This window comes from Anoplophora glabripennis, unplaced genomic scaffold (assembly GCF_000390285.2).
Source record: "Anoplophora glabripennis isolate ALB-LARVAE unplaced genomic scaffold, Agla_2.0 scaffold271, whole genome shotgun sequence".
Taxonomy (NCBI): domain Eukaryota; kingdom Metazoa; phylum Arthropoda; class Insecta; order Coleoptera; family Cerambycidae; genus Anoplophora; species Anoplophora glabripennis.
Window position 1 is genome coordinate 155,377 of NW_019416359.1, and position 25,618 is coordinate 180,994.

The 25,618-nt window shown below is 33.4% G+C and overlaps 1 protein-coding gene across 1 annotated transcript in view; it reads left to right on the forward strand.

Moving 5' to 3' along the window:
• The window catches only part of LOC108908099 (dorsal-ventral patterning protein Sog), an 89,399-nt gene that overhangs the window by 23,315 nt on the left and 40,466 nt on the right, over positions 1-25,618 (forward strand). Inside the window, exon 2 of the mRNA XM_018712020.1 lies at positions 12,284-12,387. Coding sequence (XP_018567536.1) covers positions 12,284-12,387 — 104 coding nt within the window. The remainder of the gene's footprint in view (positions 1-12,283; positions 12,388-25,618) is intronic.

Sequence of the window (25,618 nt, forward strand, 5' to 3'; positions counted from 1 at the left end):
AAACCTAATTTGACCCAACCTAATCTAATCCAATTTTAATCAGTCATTTGGCAAAATATATAAATATATATTATCGTTACTGAAACTACAGTGATTTTAAACTTAACAGTACCTACTGATGTATGCTGGGAAATGTGAACTGCGCAAATAACTTGCGTTTTCAAAATCGAAGGTGTCGATCTATTATTTGTCAATAAAAAAAGTCATTTTTCTAATCATTTGAGACACTATTTTCTGAAGAGGAAGTACAACTAAAACGTAGAAGAGTCCTTGACAGTTGATTGATGATTCTAGTTTTTGTTAAATATGAAAAATATAAAAATAAATTTATATTGAGTTTATATTGAGTCTTGTTTTGTATCTAAAAAAGTTGATAAAAATTGAATAGAATCAACTCTATGTACTATACTCAGACTTATTTGTTAAAAAAAATAAAATAAAATTCAAATCATTATAATAGAATTGACGACAATACAGTTTGATCAAACTTATCTTCCGAGAGATGCTCACATCAAGAAGAAAGTCCGCAGTATGAGTGACAAAGGAGATCCTTTATCTCCAAAACTAATCGGTCAAATTCAAAAAATAAAACAGGGCTGTGTAGAGAATTAGGATACCTTTCAAACGATCTGTCACTTAACCCTCCTTCATTCATGTCAACTTCTTTTTAATTTTTTTAAATTTTCTGCAATTTTTAATTCGTTTGAATTTGAACTTAAACTTGAAGAGGCGTTTATATAAATTACCTTCGGATTGTCTTTTATTTCTTTTGCGATTTTTCAGGGACTTGTTTAATGAATATGAATATTGTATATCGTTCATTGGTAAACGTATTCATTTATAATATCACAACTTTAGAACTTGTACAAATCTAAATAATTCCTCAATTTAAAGAAATTTTATTAAAAATAGATGACTGTTTCACTATCGACGTTTCAACAATTGTTTTTTTTTTAAAATTTCCTCATCCTCGATAAACATTATAGAATAAAATATTGAGCATAACAATACTAAATGAATGATAACAATTAATGCCGATAGAGTGATAATAGTAATCCCTTGAATAATATTTCACACTTTTCAATAAAAAAATAAGGCATGAAACGTGCACCTTGTACGGAATACACATTTACATTTAGCAATATGCTTTTGTCTGAACAGCTGTGGCGTTGGAATCGAGCGCTGGAGTCCTTTGAGCACATATATAGGCAACGCATTGTGTATTTTATTGTTAACTTTACCAAATACAGAAGTAGTTTGCCTAGTATAAGACCGAGCTATCTCAAGAATTCCGCGCGATAACGATATTTCTTCTTAAAATCAAAGTTAACGTTAACATTTTTCCAACGTCTCCGGCCTTGTCGCGACGCGAGACAATTTTTTTTCAACGGCTGCCGCCATCGAAATAAACACAGGGTGTCCGAAAATTATGAACAAATAACTCTACAACGTATCGAAATTTAAAAAAGTGTCATATGCATGTTTACAATCACCCATGTAATATTCAGACACCCTGTATATTTAAACCCATCTCGGACGATGCAATCGGCTATATTTGCATGGCCGTTTAATTTTGGACTGGCCTTCGTTTTAATTGCGACAATCCGATAAAAATTGTTTTAAAAATATGAGCTGATCTAACATCGCCGCAATAGTGACCTAGAAAAAAAAACAAATTTATCAACAGCCGTCGACCGCAAAGTGTTAGACGAAATAGATGTTAAGTTGTCGCACCTGCCCTTGCGCTCAACGGCGGACATTTTCTTTTGCAAATGTCGCCGGATCGGTCGGGTTGGGAGGACGTAACTCCTTAGAACACGGTTTTCCACTTAGGCTCGTTTTTAGCAACATCAAATCTTACAAAGTAGCTGCATTACTGCCCCATTTTCTCTTTTACATAATTTAACAAGCGTAGCTTCTGCCAGCGGCGCACCGGGCGTCTTTGCAGCAGGCTAATTAGCCGAATTAGTACTGTTTGTAAAAGAGATCAAGGATTTAAGCTTTTCCTGTCAACAGAAATGATTGCTTTGATTGATCTGAAGTATTTAATTTAAGATAATATTTAAGGAATTTAACAAATTCTTTACTAAATACAAATTGTAGCAGCATCAATTTCTATATAAATAGTAAAGAATTATCGGCATAAATCGATCCTCCGCACTCAACAAAATTTTTATTGCTTAAAAATGAGTGAGATACTAAAATTCCAACATTTGGATAAAATATAAACATTGCTCGAGTATTTGTCTATTGATAACTATTGGGAAACGTACACTTCGCCTAGAAGCTAACTTAATAATTAGTAGAAATATTTGTTCAAATTCCAATTTTCAGCATAAGTGGGGTGCAAGAGAAAATAAGTCTTCTTCTAAATTTGAAACACCCCGTAATAATTCACGTTATTGAATATCTCTGTTATTAATTGGGATACATATATTAGTTAAATGGAAGCGCGCAGATTTATTAAAAAATATATATACAGGGTGATTCAGTTATAATGTCATTAATTTTAACTACGTATTCGGAAGGCCTAATAAAGACAGAACATCGAAAAAAAAATTACTCCACCATTTAAAAAATAAGCAAATTACCCCTTAACTCCCGTTAATTCGGCGCTCTATTTCTCAACACATTTTATGACAACGGACTGAGACTGTTAGAACGTTGAAAACTAGCATTTTAAATAGGTAGGTAAGTCACTTTTATAATTGAATACGAGTTTTTAATATTATACTCAATTAATTATTCAGTTTGTAGTATGTCTACCTGTACTAGAAACTAAATAATAATATATTAATTCATATTCAATTATAAAATTGTGAAAACGTTAACAATATTAAAGTTAGGTTAGTGACCGGAGGTCAAGATTCACTCTCGATAATATTTTGTTCAGCCTAAATATGTATTTAAAACTTTTTTAATCGCGTATTCGTATTCTACACATTTTTCCCTATCTTCGCTTAAAATTAATGACATTATGACTGAATCACCCTGTAAACTTAAAGCAACATTTTAAAAATGATATACTTTATTATTAGCTCTTGTACTTTTTACCTTAGTTTAAAGGAACTAAGTTAATTCCAATTAATTTTTAAACTGTTAGAGATGTTTCTTTAATATTGTGAAAAACTTAAAGGAGCGATTTCTTGCCAAAAAGTAAGGAGGGGTTTTGTATATAAACTTATTTCCAAAAGGAGTTATTTAAAAGGATAGGTTAAAATCCAGGTTTTATTTTATTACTCATAGTTGGAGGGGCTTAGAAGTATGCAATTTGAAATGTCACTTGATCTTATAAATCCTATATTTTTAATCGAGCACGTTCAAAAATACCTGTAGCCTGTCGAACTGTCCCACAAGACGCGATAATGCGATTCCGTATTTCCTCCAAATTTTCTAGAGGGTTTAAATCTGGAGACCTTGGAGGCCAAGATTATACTCCTGATTGGGTAAAACTGTTTGTGCACTAAATATGAAGATCAATATGTATATGAGCAATCTTTTAAATGCTTGTTGTAGGACTGTCTTCGATTTTATTAAGCCCTAGTACAGTTCTATGTGTGGAGTAACTGTTGACTGTTATGTTAGCGGTATTTTTTTTAGAAATTCAAACGCTGATGTAAATGACTAAACATGGTATGATGCTCTATAACGCAATCTGGTTAATGTTCTTCATAAAGGCACCTGGATGCTAATGAACAAATAACATGTCGCTAGTTTACGGTTTTCACGGCCTATGCTGTTCTTGAAAGTATTTTGCTTTGACGTGTCCTTGTTGTTCTCGGGCTAGGCTCTGTGGGGACTGACTCTCTATCAGAACCCTTAAGCTCGCCCTGATGTTCATTTCGGTTCTTGTTTTTGGTTCTAAGGCCGTTATGGACAATGGTGGTCCTCTAAGACTCTAAGACGTTCCGAAATGGCATCTGTAACTGTGTGAGAAAGCTTTTTACAAAATGCTGAAGACTGAAATTTCAATAAAGATTTTTATCTTAGTGTCGTTACCGCGAAATATTTCTATAATGAATAAGAGATCGCGTGAAAATTTGCTTTTTTCAATGATTTTTGTACATGTAAAGCGCTCAGGTTCAACTTTCCAAATAACTTCCTTTACGAGTATTAACAGTAAAAATACACACCTCGGCGCAGTCTTTGTTGCAGTGATAAAAACCGAGATGGCTGTAATCGAAAATCTCGTGCCGAATCGCTGCTTGTTTACCAAAGGCAAACAGAGCGATCGAGAATAATTTTCCGGTCATTTTATTTCGAGCTTCAGCTTCACGGTGGGCTCCGGTGACTGCGGCTACGGTTCCCTCGTACGAGAACTGGTTTAATTTTTTAAAGAATGCAAATATAACTAGCGCATATTTTAACTTAATATCCCACAGTATAAAATCCTGAATTATTGTCAATATACCGCTTTACTGCGAGTCTACTAGAGGCTGGATTTGCATACAGTGGTCCTTTTTTTTATTCCACTAACCCAATACAAGGTGGATGGGCTATTTACTATTTTAGTTATGTAATGAATTACCGTGCGAGTTTAAATATTTAGTCAAATTGCCAGCGATCAGGCCAGAACAATTTGTAGATAAAAAAGATAAAGGACTGATAAAAGGCATTTCGCGATAGAAAACAATATTATATTACATTCGTTATCTCGTATCTGGCATCTAAAAATAAACTATTTTTAAATAATAACAGTGTTTTGCACTCAATAACCTTCCTTGGATAACACTGGCAAATCACAACATACACACACACACTCCCAAAATTTTCTCAACTCAAGATTTCTCCAAGAAACATCTACGTCTAGTTAACTTACAAAAACATGTTCTTATATTTTTTACGCTCGCTGATAGGTGTCGGGAAAGGTTACTCAAATTATTCAAAACGAAATGTCATCCAGTGATAAAAGTGACATAATTTACTTAACACTTCGCTGTGCTCTGTTATTGTTTACTTTATTTTGCGTGACGCAATAGTTCAATGATTTGCGTTAAAATTGCATCTTACCTGATAAAATTTATGATGCAAATGCCATAGAGTTACTAAGTCTACGTTAGGCGTTGAATTTTTCAAATATCTTCAACTTATTTTCCCGAATTCAATCATCTTTTAGTTAGATCTTCTTACAGGTCCAAAAATTTTGCACAATTTGCAGATATATCCACACCAATACCACTAGTTTTTGGATATAGGGGTGTGTATTCCAATGTTTTCTGGGCCACCAACAACGAAGAAGACTACCAAAAATGAATAAGACCCTCTCGTTACCCCCTAGCGTCACTTTACCACCCCCATACACCGCTTTATGGGGGGTTGAAGTGTCGATTTTCATACAAATTCGAGTGGGTTGAGTACGCCTACGTTTTGTAGGCTGCTGAAAACAAAGAAGACTACCGACAATGAATCCAACCCTTTCGTCAGCCCTGAGCACCCTTTGCAACCCTTATGAGGGTTGGAACGGCAATTTTCATACAGTCAAGTCAAGTGGGGTGTGATTCGGGGTAACTTTTAAGACGAGTTTCTTCGTCTCTCATAGTTCAGGGTACTTTTTCAACCGTAAGTCCCCTTGTCTTTCCGAAGTCGGAGTACTTTTTCAGCTTTTCAAGGGGTGTTTGTGTGAAAACCTACCAGTTCGTGAGAAATACGAGGGTTCACCCGTTCAATGATCGTGAGGGGTGAGGGAACTTACAGTTGAAAAAGCACCCTGATTCGCGAGAGGCGAGGGGATTTACAGTTGAAAAAGAACTCCAATTTCGGAAAGGCGAGGGGACTTACGGTTGAAAAAGTACTCTGAACTATGAGAGACGAGGGGACTCGAATCTCACCCCACTTGACTGTGTATGAAAATTGCCATTCCATAAGAGCGTGTATGTGGGTGGCAAAGGGTGCTGAGGTTTGACGAGGGGGTTGGATTAATTTTCGGTAGTCTTCTTTGTTTTCAGCAGCCTAGAAAACGTAGGCATACACCACCCGCTCGACTTTGTATGAAAATTGACACTTCAACTCCCATAAAGGGGTGTATGGGGGTGGTAAAGTGACGCTAGGGGATAACGAGGGAGTCTAATTCATTTTTGGTAGTCTTCTATGTTCTTAGTGGTCCAGAAAACATGGGAATACACACACTACTCGACTTTGTATGAGAATCGACATTTCAACTCCCAGAAGGGGTGTTTGGGGGGTGGTAACGGGGAAATGGCTAGTTAATTTTTTGTATGGTCATATTCGGTTTCAGCGACCCCAAAAACGGAGGGGTAGGGGGGTCTACCCTCTGCGTCTTGACAATTTTTTTTGTGTGCCTGTGATTAATAATGCACTCTGATTATAATTAAATAATTATCTCCAAGTTTGTAAACATCCTGTATACAAGGTGTCCGGTAACTACGGGGAAAAAATAAAGGATTATATAGAGCAAGTCAAACGAGTGCTAGTACTTCATATAAACTTTTTACCTAGGTGCCATTGTTGAGGAGTTATTGTCACTCAAAGAAGTTGAAAAACGAATATTGCCCATAATTTCTAAGGGGTTACTTTGATTAACTTGAAATTTGGGGGATCAAAGCAACTCATTCAAATATATCGTACATTTAAAATTGAATCAAATATTTTTTATTATATAAGGACGGTCGAAATTATGTTCTAAAATTTACGCTACTTTGACAGAGCTGTCAAATTTGACATTTCGCCCTCGTAGGCAGATAGCCCTGTTATTTTTCTACAAAAAAAGGTATACTTCATGACTTATGAAAAAATGAACGGTTGTTTTTGTATTTTGTGTATAGCCACAACCGGGGACACAACGCAACAGAAAAAAGTTAAGAATGAAACATATGGATTAAAAGAGGTTACTTCAGTAAATGTTCGATATGTCCTCCATCTAGTTCAATGCACTTCCTTATTCTTTTAAGATTATTTTGTTGCACTCTAAATAGCATTTGTGGATTATGTTTATTTCATTACAATGATGTTCTATTCTTGCCATCAACTCTTCTCTTGTATAAACCGAAGTTGAATGCACCAATTCTTTTAGGTAACCTCACAAGAAGAAGTCAAGGGGGTTAGGATCTGGTGGCCTAGGTGCCTGTCTTGTTTGCAATGGCACATTTTCTAGTAGTAGATTTAGATCATGTTGTAAAAAATTCAAATATCAGCACCGTTTAATCTATCCGATAAGAAAAAGGGGACTATTAATTGGTTACCGATTATTCCTGCCCATACATTAACTATGAATCTTTGCAGCTGCGCGCCTTGAATGACTAAATGAGGGCGGACCACACTTATGGGCACCTAGGTCACCAGATCTTAACCCCCTTGACTTCTTCTTGTGGGGTTACCTAAAAGAATTGGTGTATTCAACTCCGGTTTATACAAGAGAAGAGTTGATGGCAAAAATAGAACATCATTGTAATGAAATTAAACAGAATCCACAAATGCTATTTAGAGTGCAACAAAATAATCTTATTCAACTCATTCAAATGTACAACGATACATTTGAATGAGTTGCTTTGATCGCCCAAATTTCAAGTTAATCAAAGTAACCCTTTAGAAATTATGGGCAATATTAATTCTTCAACTTCTTACATTGAGTGACAATTACTCCTCAACAATGTCACCTAGGTAAAAAGTTATATGAAGTACTAGCACTCGTTTGACCTGCTCTATATAACCTTCATTTGTTCCCCGTAGTTAACGGACGCCCTGTATATTGTATTGAATTCAATAAATTGTTTAATTCAAGGTTCCTCAAAATATGTAACGTCTTTATTGAAAGCTACATACATTTTTATTTGGCAATTCTGTCATGTTGCTAAATTGGCAGTACCAACACCGGCCAATAGTGGTAGCCAGCCGCTTTTGTGCCAATCCGCAATAATTTACAATTCAGCCTTTTAATTCGACGGCCCGAGTAAGCGGACACCCTGTACTGAGGCGATAATAAAGTTAAAGCTTTCTTGCAGCAAAATAAATTTTGTACCCAACGGAGTGTGTCGGCTCCGTTTCATATAAATATAAATAAGTCCTAAATGGAAGTCCGGCTAACGAGCGGCTGCCGCCGGAGCACACCTAGTTATTGCCATTTATCTAATTTTAATTTACACGGTGGAAAAATCAGGTGGAGCAAAACACGAAACAGCCGGCACCAACGCCGTGCTCACAGAGACGGAAAGTCTGGTGTTACAGTCGAGAAAATGTTAAGAAAGGTCAAATCTAAATTAAACGCTACGTGTAACACATGCGGCATTGTTGTGGTATAATTATACACGTACCTATTAGTTGAAAAAGTCGCAGGACTATTTGTACTTATTCGCGCAACGCCTTAGCTACAGCTGGTACAGATATGTCTTCCTTTTTTTAAAAAACGCCGCTGGAATTTGTGGGCTCGTCAAAATATAGATTTATGTAAATGAAAGAGAAAAATAACTGTAAACGTATTCTTCAGTAATAGGATCGCGTACGTAATTGAAATTCTATATAAAACGCAATACAAACACAAAATAATTATAAAATCAATTTGATAAACAGCAATTTTTTTTTTGGTTCATCACGTTTCATTGGATACCCAAAATAATACTGAAGTGGCCCAATTATGACGTCTTTACTGGTAGTTTAAGAACTATGTATTATGTTATGTTAGCAGTGCCAACAATGGCCAGCAGTAGCGACGAATCGCTTAAATGACATACTATATATTATTATTTCTAAGGTGTCAAACAAAATATTGGTATTGTCTATTGTAAATAAAGTCAAACAAATTCAGATATATTTTAGCTCGTGGCCTAGCCTCAATTTAGTTATTAGAATAGGATACTTACCCCACAATAACTATTCCCTGTCATCAATTACATACAGACTGTCCTACTTTTAATCACAAAAATTTAGAGGAATCATAGATCCTGTAAAAGAATGCAATTGTGCTAAAAAATTTGTTGCGAAATTTCAATCGTTCCCGAGACACTTACAAAGTAATAAAATTAATGAAAATATACGTTTAATCAAATATGTCCAAAATGATAAAACTAATTAAAAGCAACAATTCGCAGAATTTGTTTACAAATGTGTGAATCAGTGGCGGAGATACAGTGAGACATTGTTATTAAAAACCCTAGAATATATATGACTTCTTGAAAATTGAATAACCTCATTTAATTCCTGATATAACTATTTGAAAAAAGTATCCAACATATTTATTTAAAAAGGTCAGTTTAATAAATTTAATAACTCTAAAACTATTTGCTTTACAGAAAAAAATTTATTGGATTTTTTTCGAAATTCAAATTTAAATCCAGTATAACTATATCGCTGTAGAATTTTGTGGAGGGCACTGATTAATAATAATAATAATTTATTTTCCTCACAGACATAATATGTATAGGAATAGTCAAATAAAACTTACAAACTAAGACAAAGTAGGTAAAAATTCCAATATGGAATAAAAACATGTTTTCATTAAAAACTGCTTTAAAGCTTTCCTAAATAAATATTCACTTTCCAGCAATTTTAATTGGTTAGGTAACTTATTAAATAGCCTAGGACCTAAACAGCCGAGAGAGTTGGACGTTATTCTTATTCTAGCGAATGGAACATGTAGGTTCATATTTTGTCTTGTATTATACTTGAGGAGTGCATCATTTAAAACCAATTTACTTTTATTTTTGAAAACATATAAGCAGGTCTCAAATATGAACAAACATGGTAAAGGTAGAATTTTAAAATTTTTAAAAATATCCTTACACGAATAATGACTGGGAACTCCTACCATATATCTTAATAATCTCTTCTGTGCTATAAAAACTTGTGTAGAAAATGTAGAATTTCCCCAAAAACAGAGACCATGCCTGAGACGAGATGCAACTTGTGCATAATATTATAAGCAAAGAAGTTGTTCGATATTTAATATCGTCTTTAAATTGCGAAATAAATAAGTAAGAGAGGATATCTTATTAGTTAATAACTTACATGTTCGGTCCTAAAAATTTTATTACCCCAACATCAATAGTTAAGTCATCGTTTCCTACAGTAAAACCCAACATATCACAATATTTCTTCGAGCTATGAAATCTTATAATATTTGTTTTATTAGTATTAAAGTACAAATTATTCTCGGAGAACCATTTTGTTAGATCTTTTAATAAGATATTACAATTTGTCTCCAAATCCTTATCGTTTGTGTTCGATGTAATTAAAGATGTGTCATCCGCGTACATGGTAGCATGTAAATCATTGACATATATAAAAAACGGCACCGGTCCTAGAATCGAGCCTTGCGGTACACCCATCTTTACAGGATATTGCACCGAACAAATATTTATTTCCATGTTTATTTTAGATAAGAAACAAACTGAAAAGTGCTCTTTTTTCTTTTGTATTTCGGACAAAGAATTCCTATCCATTTCTGGAAACGAACAGTTTTAGAATTATTTTATTTAACATGATATCTTTTTTCTTAAAAATCACACTAGGCATTGAATGCAATTACCCAGTATTCAAAATACCCAGTGTCATTAAGATTCTGGGATTCTTAGTAACGATATATGCCAGTATTTCCGCCACTGTTTAACAGATTTATACACTAATTCCGTGAATTCTTTAATTGGTTATATTATTAGCTCAAGTTTAATAAATCTAAATAAAATATTTCCAGAGATATTTAAACAAACGACATATATTTTTCAACTTTTACACCATGTATCTCGGAACGGTTAAGATTTCGAAATAAATGTATACAGGGTAATTCAGTCATAATGTTATTAATTTTAAGGGAAGATAGGGAAAAATAAGTAGAATATGAATACGCAATTAAAAAAAATTAAATGCATATTTATGCAGAAAGAAAATATTTTCAAATAATTATTTTAACCCCTTTTGGGACCGCAACTGACCGCTGACCCACAAGGGTTTATCGAGAGTGAATCTTGACCTACCGTATTATTGGGTCACTAACCTAGTTTTTAACACGTTTTTAATACGTAGTGAACGATAAAGAATAAACAGATCTTTTTACTTAGACCCATGAATTAATAAGATATTTATTTACATTTTAAATATCAGCAAGTCAGCAAGTATTAATTATTTGTTAATAAAAACAAATATATAAGAATAATAATTGTTTTCGAATGTTAGATTATTACAATTTAGTATGTTTAATATTGTTAACGTCTTCACTATGTTTAATAATTTAATATGAGTTTTTAGTATTATGTTCGATTAATTATTCAGTTTGTAATACGTATTCCTAGTGACTTATTGCTTTTCAAAGGGTAGTTGGTACCTACCTATTTAAAATGCCAGTATCTACGACTAAAAAACAGTCATTAGTCCATAGCAGTTTGTTAATAAAGTTGGGATCCGCTGCATTTTGATTTTGAAACTAATTGCAAAATTCAACACGACTAGGAAAATCAGCTGTTTCTCTTCAACGTTCGAACGCTATGTAGTTCGCCAACGCGTTTCCTGTCATAAAATGTGTTACGAAGTAGGGCGCCGAATTAACAGGAATTAAAGGGTAATTTGCTTATTTTTTAAACGGTCGAGTAAAAATATTTTTTTTCGATTTTCTGTCTTTGTTAGGTCTTCCGAATACGTGGTTAAGTTATATGACTGAATCACACATTATCAATGTCCTACTATCGGTGGAAAAAAAAATAACCACCGCTACTGGCGGCTCGTAAACTTCTATGGTTTATGTCTATCAAAATCATTGTACCGATTATGTACAGATGCTAGAAAAATAAGCCTATTGGCCAAATTCCCATAGATGACATCATCCAACACGGTCATTAGAAATGAAATATTTTGTACCCTTTTTTAAACAAAATCATCGAAAATCAAGAAATGATGAAATACGTGTTAAATAACTATCGCAAATCTTTTCAACAAAAGAATGAGAATTGATTCTATTAGTATTAGTAGTACAGACCATCACAAATAAGTTTGCGACTGAGACAGTTCCACAATGAGCACTGGACACGACAAGGGAAAGGCTAAAGGAGTGTATTATTAAATCCACTATCCCAAATCGTCGCACCTACGTCTTATTCCTTCCAGTCGAATCCATTATTTCTCAATTTCCCGACCCTGCCTAAGTCAGAAACGTAAACTTACTTCGATCTATAGTCAGTTATATCCTTAAACTATTATCAATGATTGACAATTGATGACATCTTGCGTATTTTATTTTTGGCAACTCAAAATCGAAAAATGCACACTCAGATCGCTTGCCAACCATAAAAGTATGAGTTAAATATAGTGGTGCTAGTGTTTAACAGTTTTTCTTTATTTTCAGAATGCGTATTTGGAAAACAAGTAAGAGAACTGGGTTCGCAGTGGATACCGGACCTAGGCGTACCCATTGGAGTCTTATATTGCATGAAGTGCGAATGCATACCGGTAAGTCAACCACTAACTATTAATAAACACTTACCTTTCCCTCCTCTGGATGAAAAACACGCACCAGTCCCATTTCCTGAAACGAGAAATAAAAACATGCAAAAATAACGACTTTTCTCAGTGTAACGCTGGCCGGTTTTAATTTATTCTCGCAGTTTTAATTTTTGTGCGTTGGGAAGGATTATTTTTTCAGCTAAATAACACTCGGGAGAACGTCGTACAATGCATGCCAGTTGGCCGTGCAGGTCTAGCGCAGAATTTTAAATTCTGTTGAATTATTCATCCGCATATTTTCACACAAAACGATTCCGAGCCTGTTTAATACAGAAAAGCGAAGAAGCGAGGCGCGTAAGGCACTAAAATCCGGGTGGCCACCGGGGATTTCAGTTATCGGAAGGTGTATATGGGGCGATTTGTTCCATCGCGTTATCTGACGGCAATTTGAATGATTTTCCTTCGACACATTACAAAAAGCTACAGAAAATATTCCTTCAATCGCAATAAGCAGTTGCAGTCATTATCATTGACGACATTTGTATTGCAATAGAATATTTAGAACTGTTCCTGCAACACGGCGATCATTTCAGAAGTTTCTCTACTATTGTCGTCTCCAGTGACGACTCGTAGAAAAGGGCTAGGTAAACCAGTTTCAAAATAAAGACATAGTTTTCTTTGTGACTTATTTTTCATAAAAAACATGTCTAGCACAAAAATCCAAGGCCAATCTGAAGACAAATTCGAATATCTAAGTTCTGATTTACAATGTTCTGTGTTCAAAGAGAGTAATTATTATGAAGTCGTACAACCTGTTTACAACTAGGTAGGTATGCCATAACTCCACTTAATTAATTAATACCACTAGTTTTCAGTTGGATATTTTTATCTAGATTTGGATTTTGGGCACTTTCATATAATGAAAAAATTTTTCTTATAAATTTTATGGAAATAAGTATAAATGCTTATGAAAATGTTTCTATAAATTTTCCCTTCTTGCCTCAATTGAAGGAAAGGATATTGTGTTCTTTTTACAAACTTTTATTTAAATTCACATGTATGTTTATATCTATGTCCAGTTCAAATATAGCAAGTCAAATTTGAACTACTTCCTCTAAACTAAACACTTTGAAATTTTGCATGCTTGTTGAGTTGTGATGACAGTACACTAAAATGAGTTTTTTACAAGCTTTTATTTAACTTGCCTTGTTAATATGGGTCAAATCTTGCATAGCCCGGTGAAAATAGATATTCAAGGTTACAATAATTCGCATAAAACTGAAAATTGGTACGAATATTGAAATGAAATGTGAAAAGTCCCACATCTGCCAAAAAATTTATTCAAGGTCAAAGTTTGCAAATATGGGTTTTTTGCATTTTTCAGCCAAACGGTAAATTTTATCATAAAGATTGATTGAACAAAAATTGTTCTTACACTTTTTTTCCTAAGAATCACCATTTCTGACATATAGATAATTTTTAGGAGAGGTAAAACAACAGTCTTTAAATTGTTTGAAAAACAAGATTTAGTTAATTGTGCTAATGTTTTTAAAGAGAGTAAATGTATTCCACAAGCTGTAATCACCAACGGAATTCGCTTCCTTCTTTCTGTATATGGAGCTCTAAAGAAAATTACCTGCTTAGATAAGTTTCGATACTTATCTTTTGTAAAAAATACTCCTAACAATAAACGAGTGCAATTAGCTTATCTTCCCCAACCACTGCTTCTGCTCATCAACATCTATTTCGGGTATATTATCAAGTTCAAGTGTGGCTTGGTAATCAACTGGACCCAGAAGACTGGGATTGGAAGTTAATTGACAATACATTGGAACCAATCCAGACTTTACTCCCACCTGCACCAGAAAAACTCCTGAATACATTTTTTTTACATTTGCAAAAAGGGGTGTAGTGCTAACTAAGTGCGGCTGCAAAAAAGTTTTATTGTTTTGTTCATTAACATGTACCAGTTGTCAAGTCCAGTCGTGCTCCAATGTTGAATCGCCATCAGAAGAGGGTTCTTACGTTATCAGCGAGGAGACACCTGATGCATCGCTGTTAGAACAATTTACTTGAATCCAGCAGGAAGAAGATGAAGAAGAAGAAGGAAGAGAAGAAGAAGAAAGAGAAGAAGAAGAAGCAGACATTACACTTGAAGCTCCATTAGATAATTATCAATCAGACAAATAGTTTCCCCAATTACTACATTTTTTTTATTTAATACAATGTTATTTAATTAAACAGGACCACAATAGATCGTGGAATAGCCTACCTTAAGAAAAACGCGCCAAGCACACTACCTTACAAGAATACGAAAATAAAATGACGTCTTTAAAATCTTGTATTTTTATTAAATATACATGAACTTATTTTTAACTTCACATATAGTTCAAATCTTTCAAGCCAAATTCTCCTTAGAATAAGAAGTGGATCTTATTTGTGGGAGGGCGAAATGGGCGGTGACTATTAGACGCTTTCATTATAGCCATCTTTCTCTATCGCACGGATTTCTATGACTTTCTTTATCGCTCTCACGTAACGGCCGATGAACCATGGATACTTTCCGACCCTGTATATGTGCATATCATGTAGAATGTGACTCCTTCAACTTTTAGAATCGCGATATCTCAGGAATGGTGATTCTTAGAAAAAGCAGTATAAGGACCATTTTTGTAGATAATTTTAAGATCTATATTTTTGTCAGGGCTACTTTTTTGATAAAATTTACCGTTTTCGAAAAAAATCCAAAATACCTCAAATTTTGACTTTTGACCCCGAATAATTTTTTTAGCACACATGGAATCGGTTGGGACTTTTGACACTTTATTTCTAATGGCGTACCCAAGGTCTCCACCAAAATTTAGCTCTGTCGGAATTTTCGTTATTTGACCAATATTTTTATGACTAATTTGACCGGACTATTATGCGATTTAAAAGCTTCACGCGTAGTTTCCTTGACTAACCCCTTAAAATAAAAATTCCAATTAGGAATAAACCTCGCGACAAGCTTTTAAATCGCATAAGAACATGAACATACTGATTATAGATAGTACGTGTGTATTTATCATACTTTTACTAACGACACTTCTATTCAGCAGCCAATTCAACCCTTTTGTGGGTTTGGGGTTTACACAACATTATGAATTCCTTGGTTTATTTTCTATTTTTAGTGCATTTTAATAAAAACTTGTTTTTTAAATATATTTTTTTTACTTTTCAATTATGTTTAATTTGTTCTCATGTTATGAAAACTATTCTAGAAGTAATCCAACGCTTTGGAAAAAACTGACACTACCAACGGTTCCTAAAGCGGATGCGAGATTTTTGTCTTTCAATTTTGACAAATTCGACCCCTAATTTGACTTCTAAAATTTTTTCCTAGCCACAATATATATACAGGGTCAATCCTAGCGAGGAGCAAACGTTTCAGTGAAAAAATAGAATCTTAAGGAATATTGTTTAGTTATACAAAATTGAAGTCTAGCCCCGGCCTGCATCGCATTTTTGTGTATTTGTGCCATCATTTAATCTATTAATTAACTTTTATCAGTTGCTACCTTGGAGTATATTTAAAATTACGATTAAATCTGATATCGATTATCTCGGCGCCAAATTATCTAGTAAACACATTTAGATCCTAAAATTTATAATTCTACACTTTCCATATGCTTATATCCGGAGGGTATCGTCTATTTCCTTTACTTTTTAATTACGCAATATGTAACTTCTCTTTATTGTTTGCATCTTATTTCTACCTGTTTCTTTCCAAAACAATAGCATGTTAAAGAAGTTTATTTCAATTGTTTTCAAAATATCAATGAATTGAAATTTGACGTAATATGCCAAACCGGAAGTAGTGTCAAATAGCTCAAAATTATTGCGAGAAGAACGTTTTATGAGTTCTCGGTTGCTGCGGAGACACTCTAACGTTCGACGCAGATTAATGAAATTAATTTATAATAATGCCGTTAAAAAGCATACTTAATGCACTGCACAAGTACCAGATAACTATTGCTATGAGATGTAAACAAGTACCTCCACTCGCTGAACTAGATTTACAAGTTTAATACTCTGCTTTTTGCCATTTTTCTCTCACCGAGCCTCGACGACTATTTTTATTATATAAGTAACGTCGTGTGAAAGAACACGAGGCGAAGAAATGAATCGGTTAACGCGCTAAATATCCTCCATTGACCACCGAATACGCTAATTTATGACGTTTTTAAAACAAAAGCATTTTAGGAAATAGATTGTCACTTTTAGTCCCCAACGGATTTTAGTTTATTTACTTTAAAGTCAATAAAAACGAAAGAATATTTATTTACAAAAGCAATTTAAATTTAACATTTTTGGCATACCTATGTCAAATCAATCAAAAACTAAACTACTGCTTCAGAACTAAAGTGCTTTTTAATCCCTTGGGTTGTTAGATACCCAAGACGCAAATTTAACTAAACTTTCTACAGTATAACGTACATTATATGCAAAACTAAAATAACTTTAGTCTTCGTATAATATAGACACTATTTTATATTAGATTAGACTCTGACTTTACTTGCAGGATGTTCTGCTTAAGGCTAGCGTTTTATAGTCAAGAAATCGCACTTTTAGTAAGAAAATAATAGAACAAGTAGATCTATCCATGAAGTGAGAAAGCGTAATGCTAAACTAGAATCCTTTAATTTTTCGCATTGAAAGATCAGGAAGAACATATAAACATCAGAAAATGTACCTTTTCTGTTTTGTTCAGCAAATTTGGAAAGATACTAAATAATTGTGACCAATGCATGTGTTAATAGTTTCCTGAAAGCATTCTGCGGGGTGTGATTATGTTTATAGTACCATAGGCTATTTTCTATATGTACAAAATTCAGGAAATGTAAGATAAACAAACATACGGGATAAAAATATGTTTTTTTACTTTTGAATGTATTGTCAGTTAAAGAAAATTTATATAACTGGTTCAGTGGAGAGGTATTGTTTCTAACTTGCTTAGATTTTTTTAAATACTGGATAAAAATTGCGTATATAAACGCCCCATTTAAGGATTAGCCTCCAACTTTTTTATTTACCGATTTTAACGAACTTTTTTGTTAGATCACTTTATAATTTGAAGCTATGACCAACTGCCATATTATTTTTTTTACAAAAATTAGAAAATTACTATTGGAAATTTTTTATGGAACTAATTACAACAGGGCCAAAACAGTTGCGATTTGACAATAGACAAAAATAAGTGTGTTAATCAACCTCGACCTATTTGTGTGACGTAGGGAATTATTTACTTTTTTTGTACTAAAGTAGTAGTCAGTCTCTAGAACAAGGCCTAACATGCCTCACCAAGAGACCAAAGTGTGAAACAGTTAAAATTAAAATTAACATGTCAAGATCTCTTTAACTTCTTTTGGTGTTTTTAACATTAAACAAAACTAAGTGGTTCAAATCAATTATATACATCTTCAACTATCAACTGAAATAACTTATTACCTCTATAGGCTTCAACGACGTGTAAATAAGTGTTACTTTAATTTGATAGTTGTGAATATTTTAAAAATCATAAAAAAATTACTAGAACTACTCACTTTAACCATTACAAAATCATAACCTTGGGCTTCCAATAAAACTTATTGACCTGATCTCCAGTATATCTTCACTGTCTTTATCCATTATTCTTTATTTTTAGTAAAAAAAGTCATTTGAGAAGTTTACTTATTGACATCAATATTACTTTTAATGCTAATGTTATTTTTAATGCTATACTCGTCAACATAGAATAAATCGCCCAAAGAGTTGAATCAGAAAGAGCAAATGAGGCATTTTCACTTAAATTTTCCTGTTTTGGGTGACAGGCCCATTTTACGAATATTTTTTATAGACAAAATTTCTTGTACTTCTTGTTCTGAAGTTTTTTCTAAATCATTCAAAGACCTGAGAAAAAACAAAAACTTGCCCACAAAGGCAATGTGCTTGTCGAAACTATGACAAGTACGTGTTAATTTTATATATTTTCAAATTAAATGGTAACATTGACAGTTGTTTTGAATTGTTTAGAAATATAGTTTATTTAATTTTGATAATAGCAATAATAAATGCAATGACAAAAGGATTTAACTGATGGGAGAAATAAAATGTATTGTTGCCAATATTATATTTGGCAAATTAAAGAGGTTTTAGAGTTAATAAAGCATTTATTTGAACATAAGTATTTACTTATTCTTGAAAACCTACCACTATTAAATAATTTTTGAATTTATTTCTTTTAAGTATACTAGACGTATAACGAACCATTAAAACAATATTTTTCAGTGAATTCATTAAAACCAACGTTAACAGTCAGAGAAATAAAAGCTTTCTATTCGTTGTGTGGGAAATTCACGATTTCATTAGTAATAAGTGCATATGATATATTAATAATATATTTAAATATTATTTTATGTTAGCTTTGTTGTTTCTATTATATTTTAGGAAAAGCTGATTTTTATCCGTATTCTACAATGCATTTTTATAAACTTTGCTACCCAATTGAACTAAATATATATTAATGTACAAATTTTTCGTCACTTATTGATGAAGTTGAGAATTTTCCACATAACGGTTATCACCAATTTGCAGAACAATTAATTATGAATCATAGTATACAGCTTCAACTTAATAGTGATTATAACGTCACTTTCCATATAACAGTTTTAAATTAATTCAATAAACAATTTTTTTACCCATTGTCAATTATATAAGACTCGGTGAACTAATCCTGCAATTAAATTGCTAGTATGATTGCAGTGAAGCTTTCCAAACTTCATGAGGATAATTAACTATCGATTTCATTCATAATTCCTATTCACACCTATACTTGCATAATAATGGCTGATACTCTATATTCTTCCAATAAATATATTTGTAGAAATCATGTAGGTATATGTAGTAAAATATTAACCTGCAAAAAATGATTGTATGTGAATATTTTATTTATTTTCGAAAAACAATATTTTGAAAATGATAATGTTATGTTAATCAGTATATCAATTATTAGCATATTCTCATTTTAACTTTAATAAACTCAGCAAAAAATTAAGGAAGCAGGAAAATTTCCAAATATTTTTAGTGAATTTTGAAGGGCTTCAAAATTTTGATTTTTTTTTTTTCGATATTTGACGAATATTTAACGCGAAATTGTGAGAAAAATAACGCAACAAATATTTGATATTTTAAAAATACTAGTCTATTAGTCTCACACTTTTTTTCAACCAGTGTAAAAATAACAATTATATACAAGGTGTTTGTAAATAAGTGCGAAATATTCTAGGGGGTGGCTGTCGAAGTTATTTTGTGAAAAAATGTTCATATAAACGTAGGTTCGAAATATGCTTCGTTTCCGAGATACATACATAGTATTTAAATTTTAATTTTTAATTTATTTTTATTAATTATTATTGACTGTAATTAGTCATTACGAACTACAGTCACTAAAAATCACTAAAATTTTTATATAAATTTAAAGTTGGAGTTTAAAATGTTACCAAGAATGTATGCTTTGTTTATGAGACATCCATCAATAAGTTTTGACATAGCCTACTTTGAAAAAAGTCACTTATTTTATACACCGTAATATTGTAAGAGTTTAATTAAAAGCCCTTTTTCTCGAAAACCGTCCACATTAGGAAGTTCTAACAAGAGTACATTATTTTTAGAAAATAAAATTGTACATTAGAAATTAAACTCCGAATGGAAAAAAACCTAACCTTAAGAAAATTTGAACTTAAAATGTAATAGGAATGTAGCATAACTAACGCCCTCTGTGAAATATCCAAAAAATAATTAGACCAGCGTATTTGTCATCCTTAGAAACCCCGGAATACCAAATTTCATAAAAATATTTCGCACCGTTTGGAAATTTTAGTAAAAATTCTATTTTAAAAATTTTATTTTGTCGCTTTGTATCTCGAAAACAAGAGGAGATAGACATATAGTTCATAAGACAAAAAATTCTTATTTTTTTGTCGTACTATTACCCCCTGGATTTCGGGAGGCCTTTCTGAAACACCCTGTATACATTCTTATTGAAGAAATGTCGCAAATAAATACCCCCAGACAATAAACAAATGAGTAATGGAGGACCTTGTGCATTAAATCGCGAACGGTTTGTACACAAGAGCGACTAAAAGCATGCAAATACAAGCGACTTATTAGACGACGCGGGGAAGGAGGCATTCTTCGTCGCCTTATCAGTCACACCACCGTCTGCCTCCTGTGTATCTAAACGCCGGAGTACAGTTAAACTCAAAAAGTGCCTTCACGCGCGCCTTGCATAAAAACCGCGAAATAGGTTATGTGGGCAGGCCCTCGAGTCGCGGGCAAAAGGTGTCGGCCGGTAGATCACAACCGGCTCACCAAACCATTGTCGGTCAAAGACCCTGGTGACCTCTACCTTTGACGCCCCCATCCGTATCTTCATTAATAGAGAGAAATCTTACCGCCACACAATGACATTTCGTGGCACCGCTATTTTTATGTATATCGCGATTGGGTTCGATGGCGGATCGATGTCATTTGTTCGGGTTGTTGCGCCTTTGCACCACGGGCCTTTGAGGCGTCGCGTCGACGCTATTTCGTGCACACTTGTTGAGGTTTTTTAAATTTCACTTTCTAATTTTCGCGTTACTCGGACGTGCAGATTTTATATTAATTTTTGAATGTCAAATTATAGTTAACACGTAATGCATTGCATAATGTAGGTGGCTTCTTATTTTTCCAATATGTTGCATGTGAGACCTTGAGGTTCTATACACTGTGTAAGTCACAAATATTGACCGTAGAAAAAAAAAACAAATAAAATTTGTGAAAAAATCTTTGTACACGAACGTCTAATTTTTTTAACTACGACGTCATGATTACGTTATTATGCAGGAACTGCAAAATTTTTCATCAAACTTCGACAGGGCTTGCTTTTCTGAGTAGTAGGGTGATATCCCACTAGTGAAACCTAATATTTCGAAATTATGAAGTGTCCTTAGAAATCTTCAAATAAAATATCCTAATTTCAAAAAATTTGTTTTATCGACAATCACCTTATACATATAATCCACACTTTATTCCAATAGTGGAATAATGAAAAAATAATAAACCAATAATAAATCAAATTTCATTTATTTACTTATTAACATTAGCACATTTATAGTAATAGACATTTAGGTTTTTGTTTTACCACATTTAACTTCCTTTCCGTTAATAACAACCATTGTAGCATTGTTGCCATCATTTTCGGAACACATAACATCTGCCAAAGTTTGTGAAGAATTTGCACAAGTTACGGATGGCTCTTCTTGTAAGGAACAGCTATATTTTCCTTGGATTTTCCTTGCAATATCAAGTTTGTTAGATATAGACTCTTCAACATCACTTTCTGCTACAGATGGGCTCTTCCATCCACCATGCCGTTTGATGGTTGTAAGATACGATATTCAAGAATGAAGCAACTAGAGAGGGTACCTTCGCCAATATGTTGATTACAACAGGCTGAGAAGTACATTTTAGACTGATGTATCTTAAAAAGAATCTGTCTTGTGTTAGCCGAATTGGGCGCAGAGAAATGTATTTTCCGAATATTTCAACAGCATTTACACAAAATCCTTCTTCTATAATTGCTAATGCCCGTCTTGGTATCAGGTATTGAAACAAGTAGATAACTGCCAACGTCCTGTATGTCACTAATTTTCAAATTTGTCAATTCGCAGCATCAACAGGCACCAGACACCCCCATTATTAGTGCAACATAAAATAATTCAAAGTTCACTATATATATACCCAACAACATGTAAACGTAAAGAGATATTACCTTAATCATAAAGTATTCTTTATCGGAAGCCCCAATAAAAAATTCTTCAATATGTGCTCTTTCCAATACTGTAGCTTTTCTTTTGCTTTGTATCCTCTCGATTCACTCTTCAAATAAGCAGTGAGCTTGTTATACTTTCCAATATCTATATTTTAGTAGACCTTTATAGTAGCCTTCAACATCGAATACTTCGACTACAAAGATGAAATTGCATATTTTTTCTTTGAATTTAAAAAATACGATAGCATGACTTCTTCATATATTGTCATTACTCTCCGTTTTTCCCTACATTCGTTAAATTCGGCGAACACTTTTCCGTAATATTCCCTGGATTTCGCTGGCAATAAATGGAAAATTGCTTCTTGAGCTTCTTCAAAAACAGCCACAGGAGGAACACAATTACTTTCTTGCATTTTTACCAAATTCAGATAGAACTTTTTATTAAATAATTGATAACAAACAACGTATAACAACCAGTAGGTATTTCAAAACTACCACGTTTCATTGAGTACTAGTAAGAAATATAGTTTTATTAAATTCCAATAATTCTGGCTCCACAAATATGATTGTGATGTGATTATGGATAAAACGTTGTATAGTATTCGTGTTTTCAATTGCCTTTTATCCACTTAAGAATATTAAACTCTCGAACTACGTTCTCGCTTTTAATCATGCTAGCGTGGATAAAATGCTACTTAAAACACTAACAATAACTAACTATTATTATTAAGTATCAAATAATAATGGCAAATATTCGAATTGGCACTATTTAACAAAATATTATTTCTAATCCAAACATTGCCTAGGTATATAAAAACTAACCCGCTTTCCTGAAGGCCTTTTTTCTTAAAACGATGTCCTAAAGCAAGTACACACAAATCTTCTGTTCTGTTGAAATTGCTCAATCTTGATGACCTATAGAAAAGAGCCCACTGATGTCATTTATCTGGATTATTCCAAATAAAATGCCTTTATAACGTTTATTTAAAAAGCCGTAACACTGTGGAACAAACAGTTTCTCTCTCATGATTTTCCGACTTTCTTTGTAACCATAAATTCCAAAGTCAAAATAAGTAGCAGTTTTTTCGAATTTAAAAATGATAGAAGTGGTGTTCTTGAAGGCTCTATTTTAGGGCCCCTATTATCCCTGATTTATACATCTCATCTACTTGTGCAATTTCCAAATATTCTATCAATGCTCGTGTCACCAAATGTATGACAATCCTTTTGCGAACTATCATCAGCTGCAACTTGACCTCTCACGAATTTCCTAGTGGAATAAAGACTGGTTGATTCGCATAAACTTCAATAAATGTATTGTCTTGCATATGGGAAACAGTAACCCTCGTATGAACTATTCCATTGACCCGATCGCTGAAATTTATGCCTAACGTTTACATCTCTTCTGATATCTCATAGTCTCATCATAAATTCGATAAAGCTAAAAGTTCCCTTTTCTTATTTAAAAAATTGTTTTCCAAATCAAAGTTTAAAAGTTCTGTTTATGAGACCTGTTCATCCTATTATATTGGAAGGCAAGATCTTCATTTAAACACAGATGGGCGTTTTGGTGATCACACTAATTCTCTCATAAACATATTCGTTGCACTGCAGCACTATTGAAGAATATTTTCTATGCAACCGAGTTTTCACTTGTGGAATTCAATACCCCTATCTATGTAGTATGTTCTACTTCGATCGATGCCTTTAAAAATCATGTGGGCTCTTTATTGCAAACTATTTTGCGACGTTATTTTATTAAGCATATGTCTGCGTGCACTTTCTATTTTTATTGTTTAGATTATTATAAGATTTACCTCTAATAATAATAAATAAACCAATTTGCTGCTTGGTGGTACCCTTAAGAACAAATTCGTTATGTACATTTCAAATATTCTCAATGAGGAACTATATCTATATCAGAGTTTATATTTGACGTTTTTCACAATCGGAGGATCGGCAAATATTGTGCAATAGAATAGCCAGAGCCAGACTTAACGCCCATTGATTTTTTCTTGCGGTAGTATTGGGAAGGCAATATTTACGTACATGTTCTAAACAACTTAGATAATTTTAAAAATTCGATCAAAGCAGAGATAATGCAGATTTTTCCAAAACAAGTAGAAATATACAAAATGAATTTGTTCACCATTTACTTAGGGTAGTACCAAAAAACAAGTGGTGGCCAATTTATACAGGGTGTTTCTAAAATAGGGTTCCAAACTTCTACTGCGTTTATAACTCATTAAAATAAGCCAAAAAGTTCCTATTAACATGTGCCCTAAAACGCACCCTTAGGAAGTTATACGCTCTTAAAAGGGCTCAAACAAAACTGTTTTTTTTTCTGTTATTGACAAAACGGTCGCAAATAAATAGAAAAAAATTTATGGGTCTTACATACCTTTTTACGTTAAATAACATGGGCTACTCCGTTTTTCGACATGTAAATCATATGCGTCCCATTGAGGTTGGTGAAGGAGGTTTTGGCCCGTAATTTTTTTATTTCAATTTTTTTACAATTTTCTCTACAATTTTACGTAAAAAGTATTATCTTTGTCCAAATAGATATTTCCAATGGTTTTCGAGTAAATTGAGTTTAAAGTTATTAGGCCAAAAATTACAAAAATCTGTTTACCATGGCAAATAAAAGACTGATGTTGCCACAACGCTTAACAATTTAAGTTATTGATAAACTGTCAATTGAGTTTTGCAGTGTTTAATTAGTAAAAGTGGTGAGTGAAAAAATTTAAGTATACAATATTATTGCAACTCATAAAATGGAGTCATATTCAAACACGGAAATGGCAGATATGCACTTTATGTACGGCCGTGCGGCTGAAAATGCGTCAGAAGCGAGGCGTCTGTATGCGGCAGCATACCCGAATAGAAGACTTCCTTCTCGACAGGTATTTCAGAGGATCCATCAACGTTTAAGGGAAAATGGTTCATTCCAACCGAGAGTAAATGATCGTGGCAGAGACAGATTTTTAAGAACACCGGTGATGGAAGAAAATCTATTTAGAGCTGTGCAGGACAATCCAAGGGTTAGTGTAAGAAGTGTCGCACGTATGCATAACATAAGTTTTTCCGTAGTTTGGCGAATTCTTTGCGAACAACTACTTCATCCTTTTCATATCCAGCGTGTTCAAGCTTTAAATCCGAATGACTACGAACCACGTCGGCAGTTCTGCCAATGGTTTTTGCGAAAATCGAGGCGGATTCCGAATTTTGCATCTCTTATTTTGTTTACGGATGAGGCAAGCTTCAGTAAAGATGGTTATGTCAATTTTCATAACGCTCATGAATGGGCTGATGAAAACCCACACAGCATATTTCAGTCCAGACATCAGATTCGGTTTTCCGTCAACGTTTGGGCAGGCATTTTAGGCGATCGGCTAATCGGAC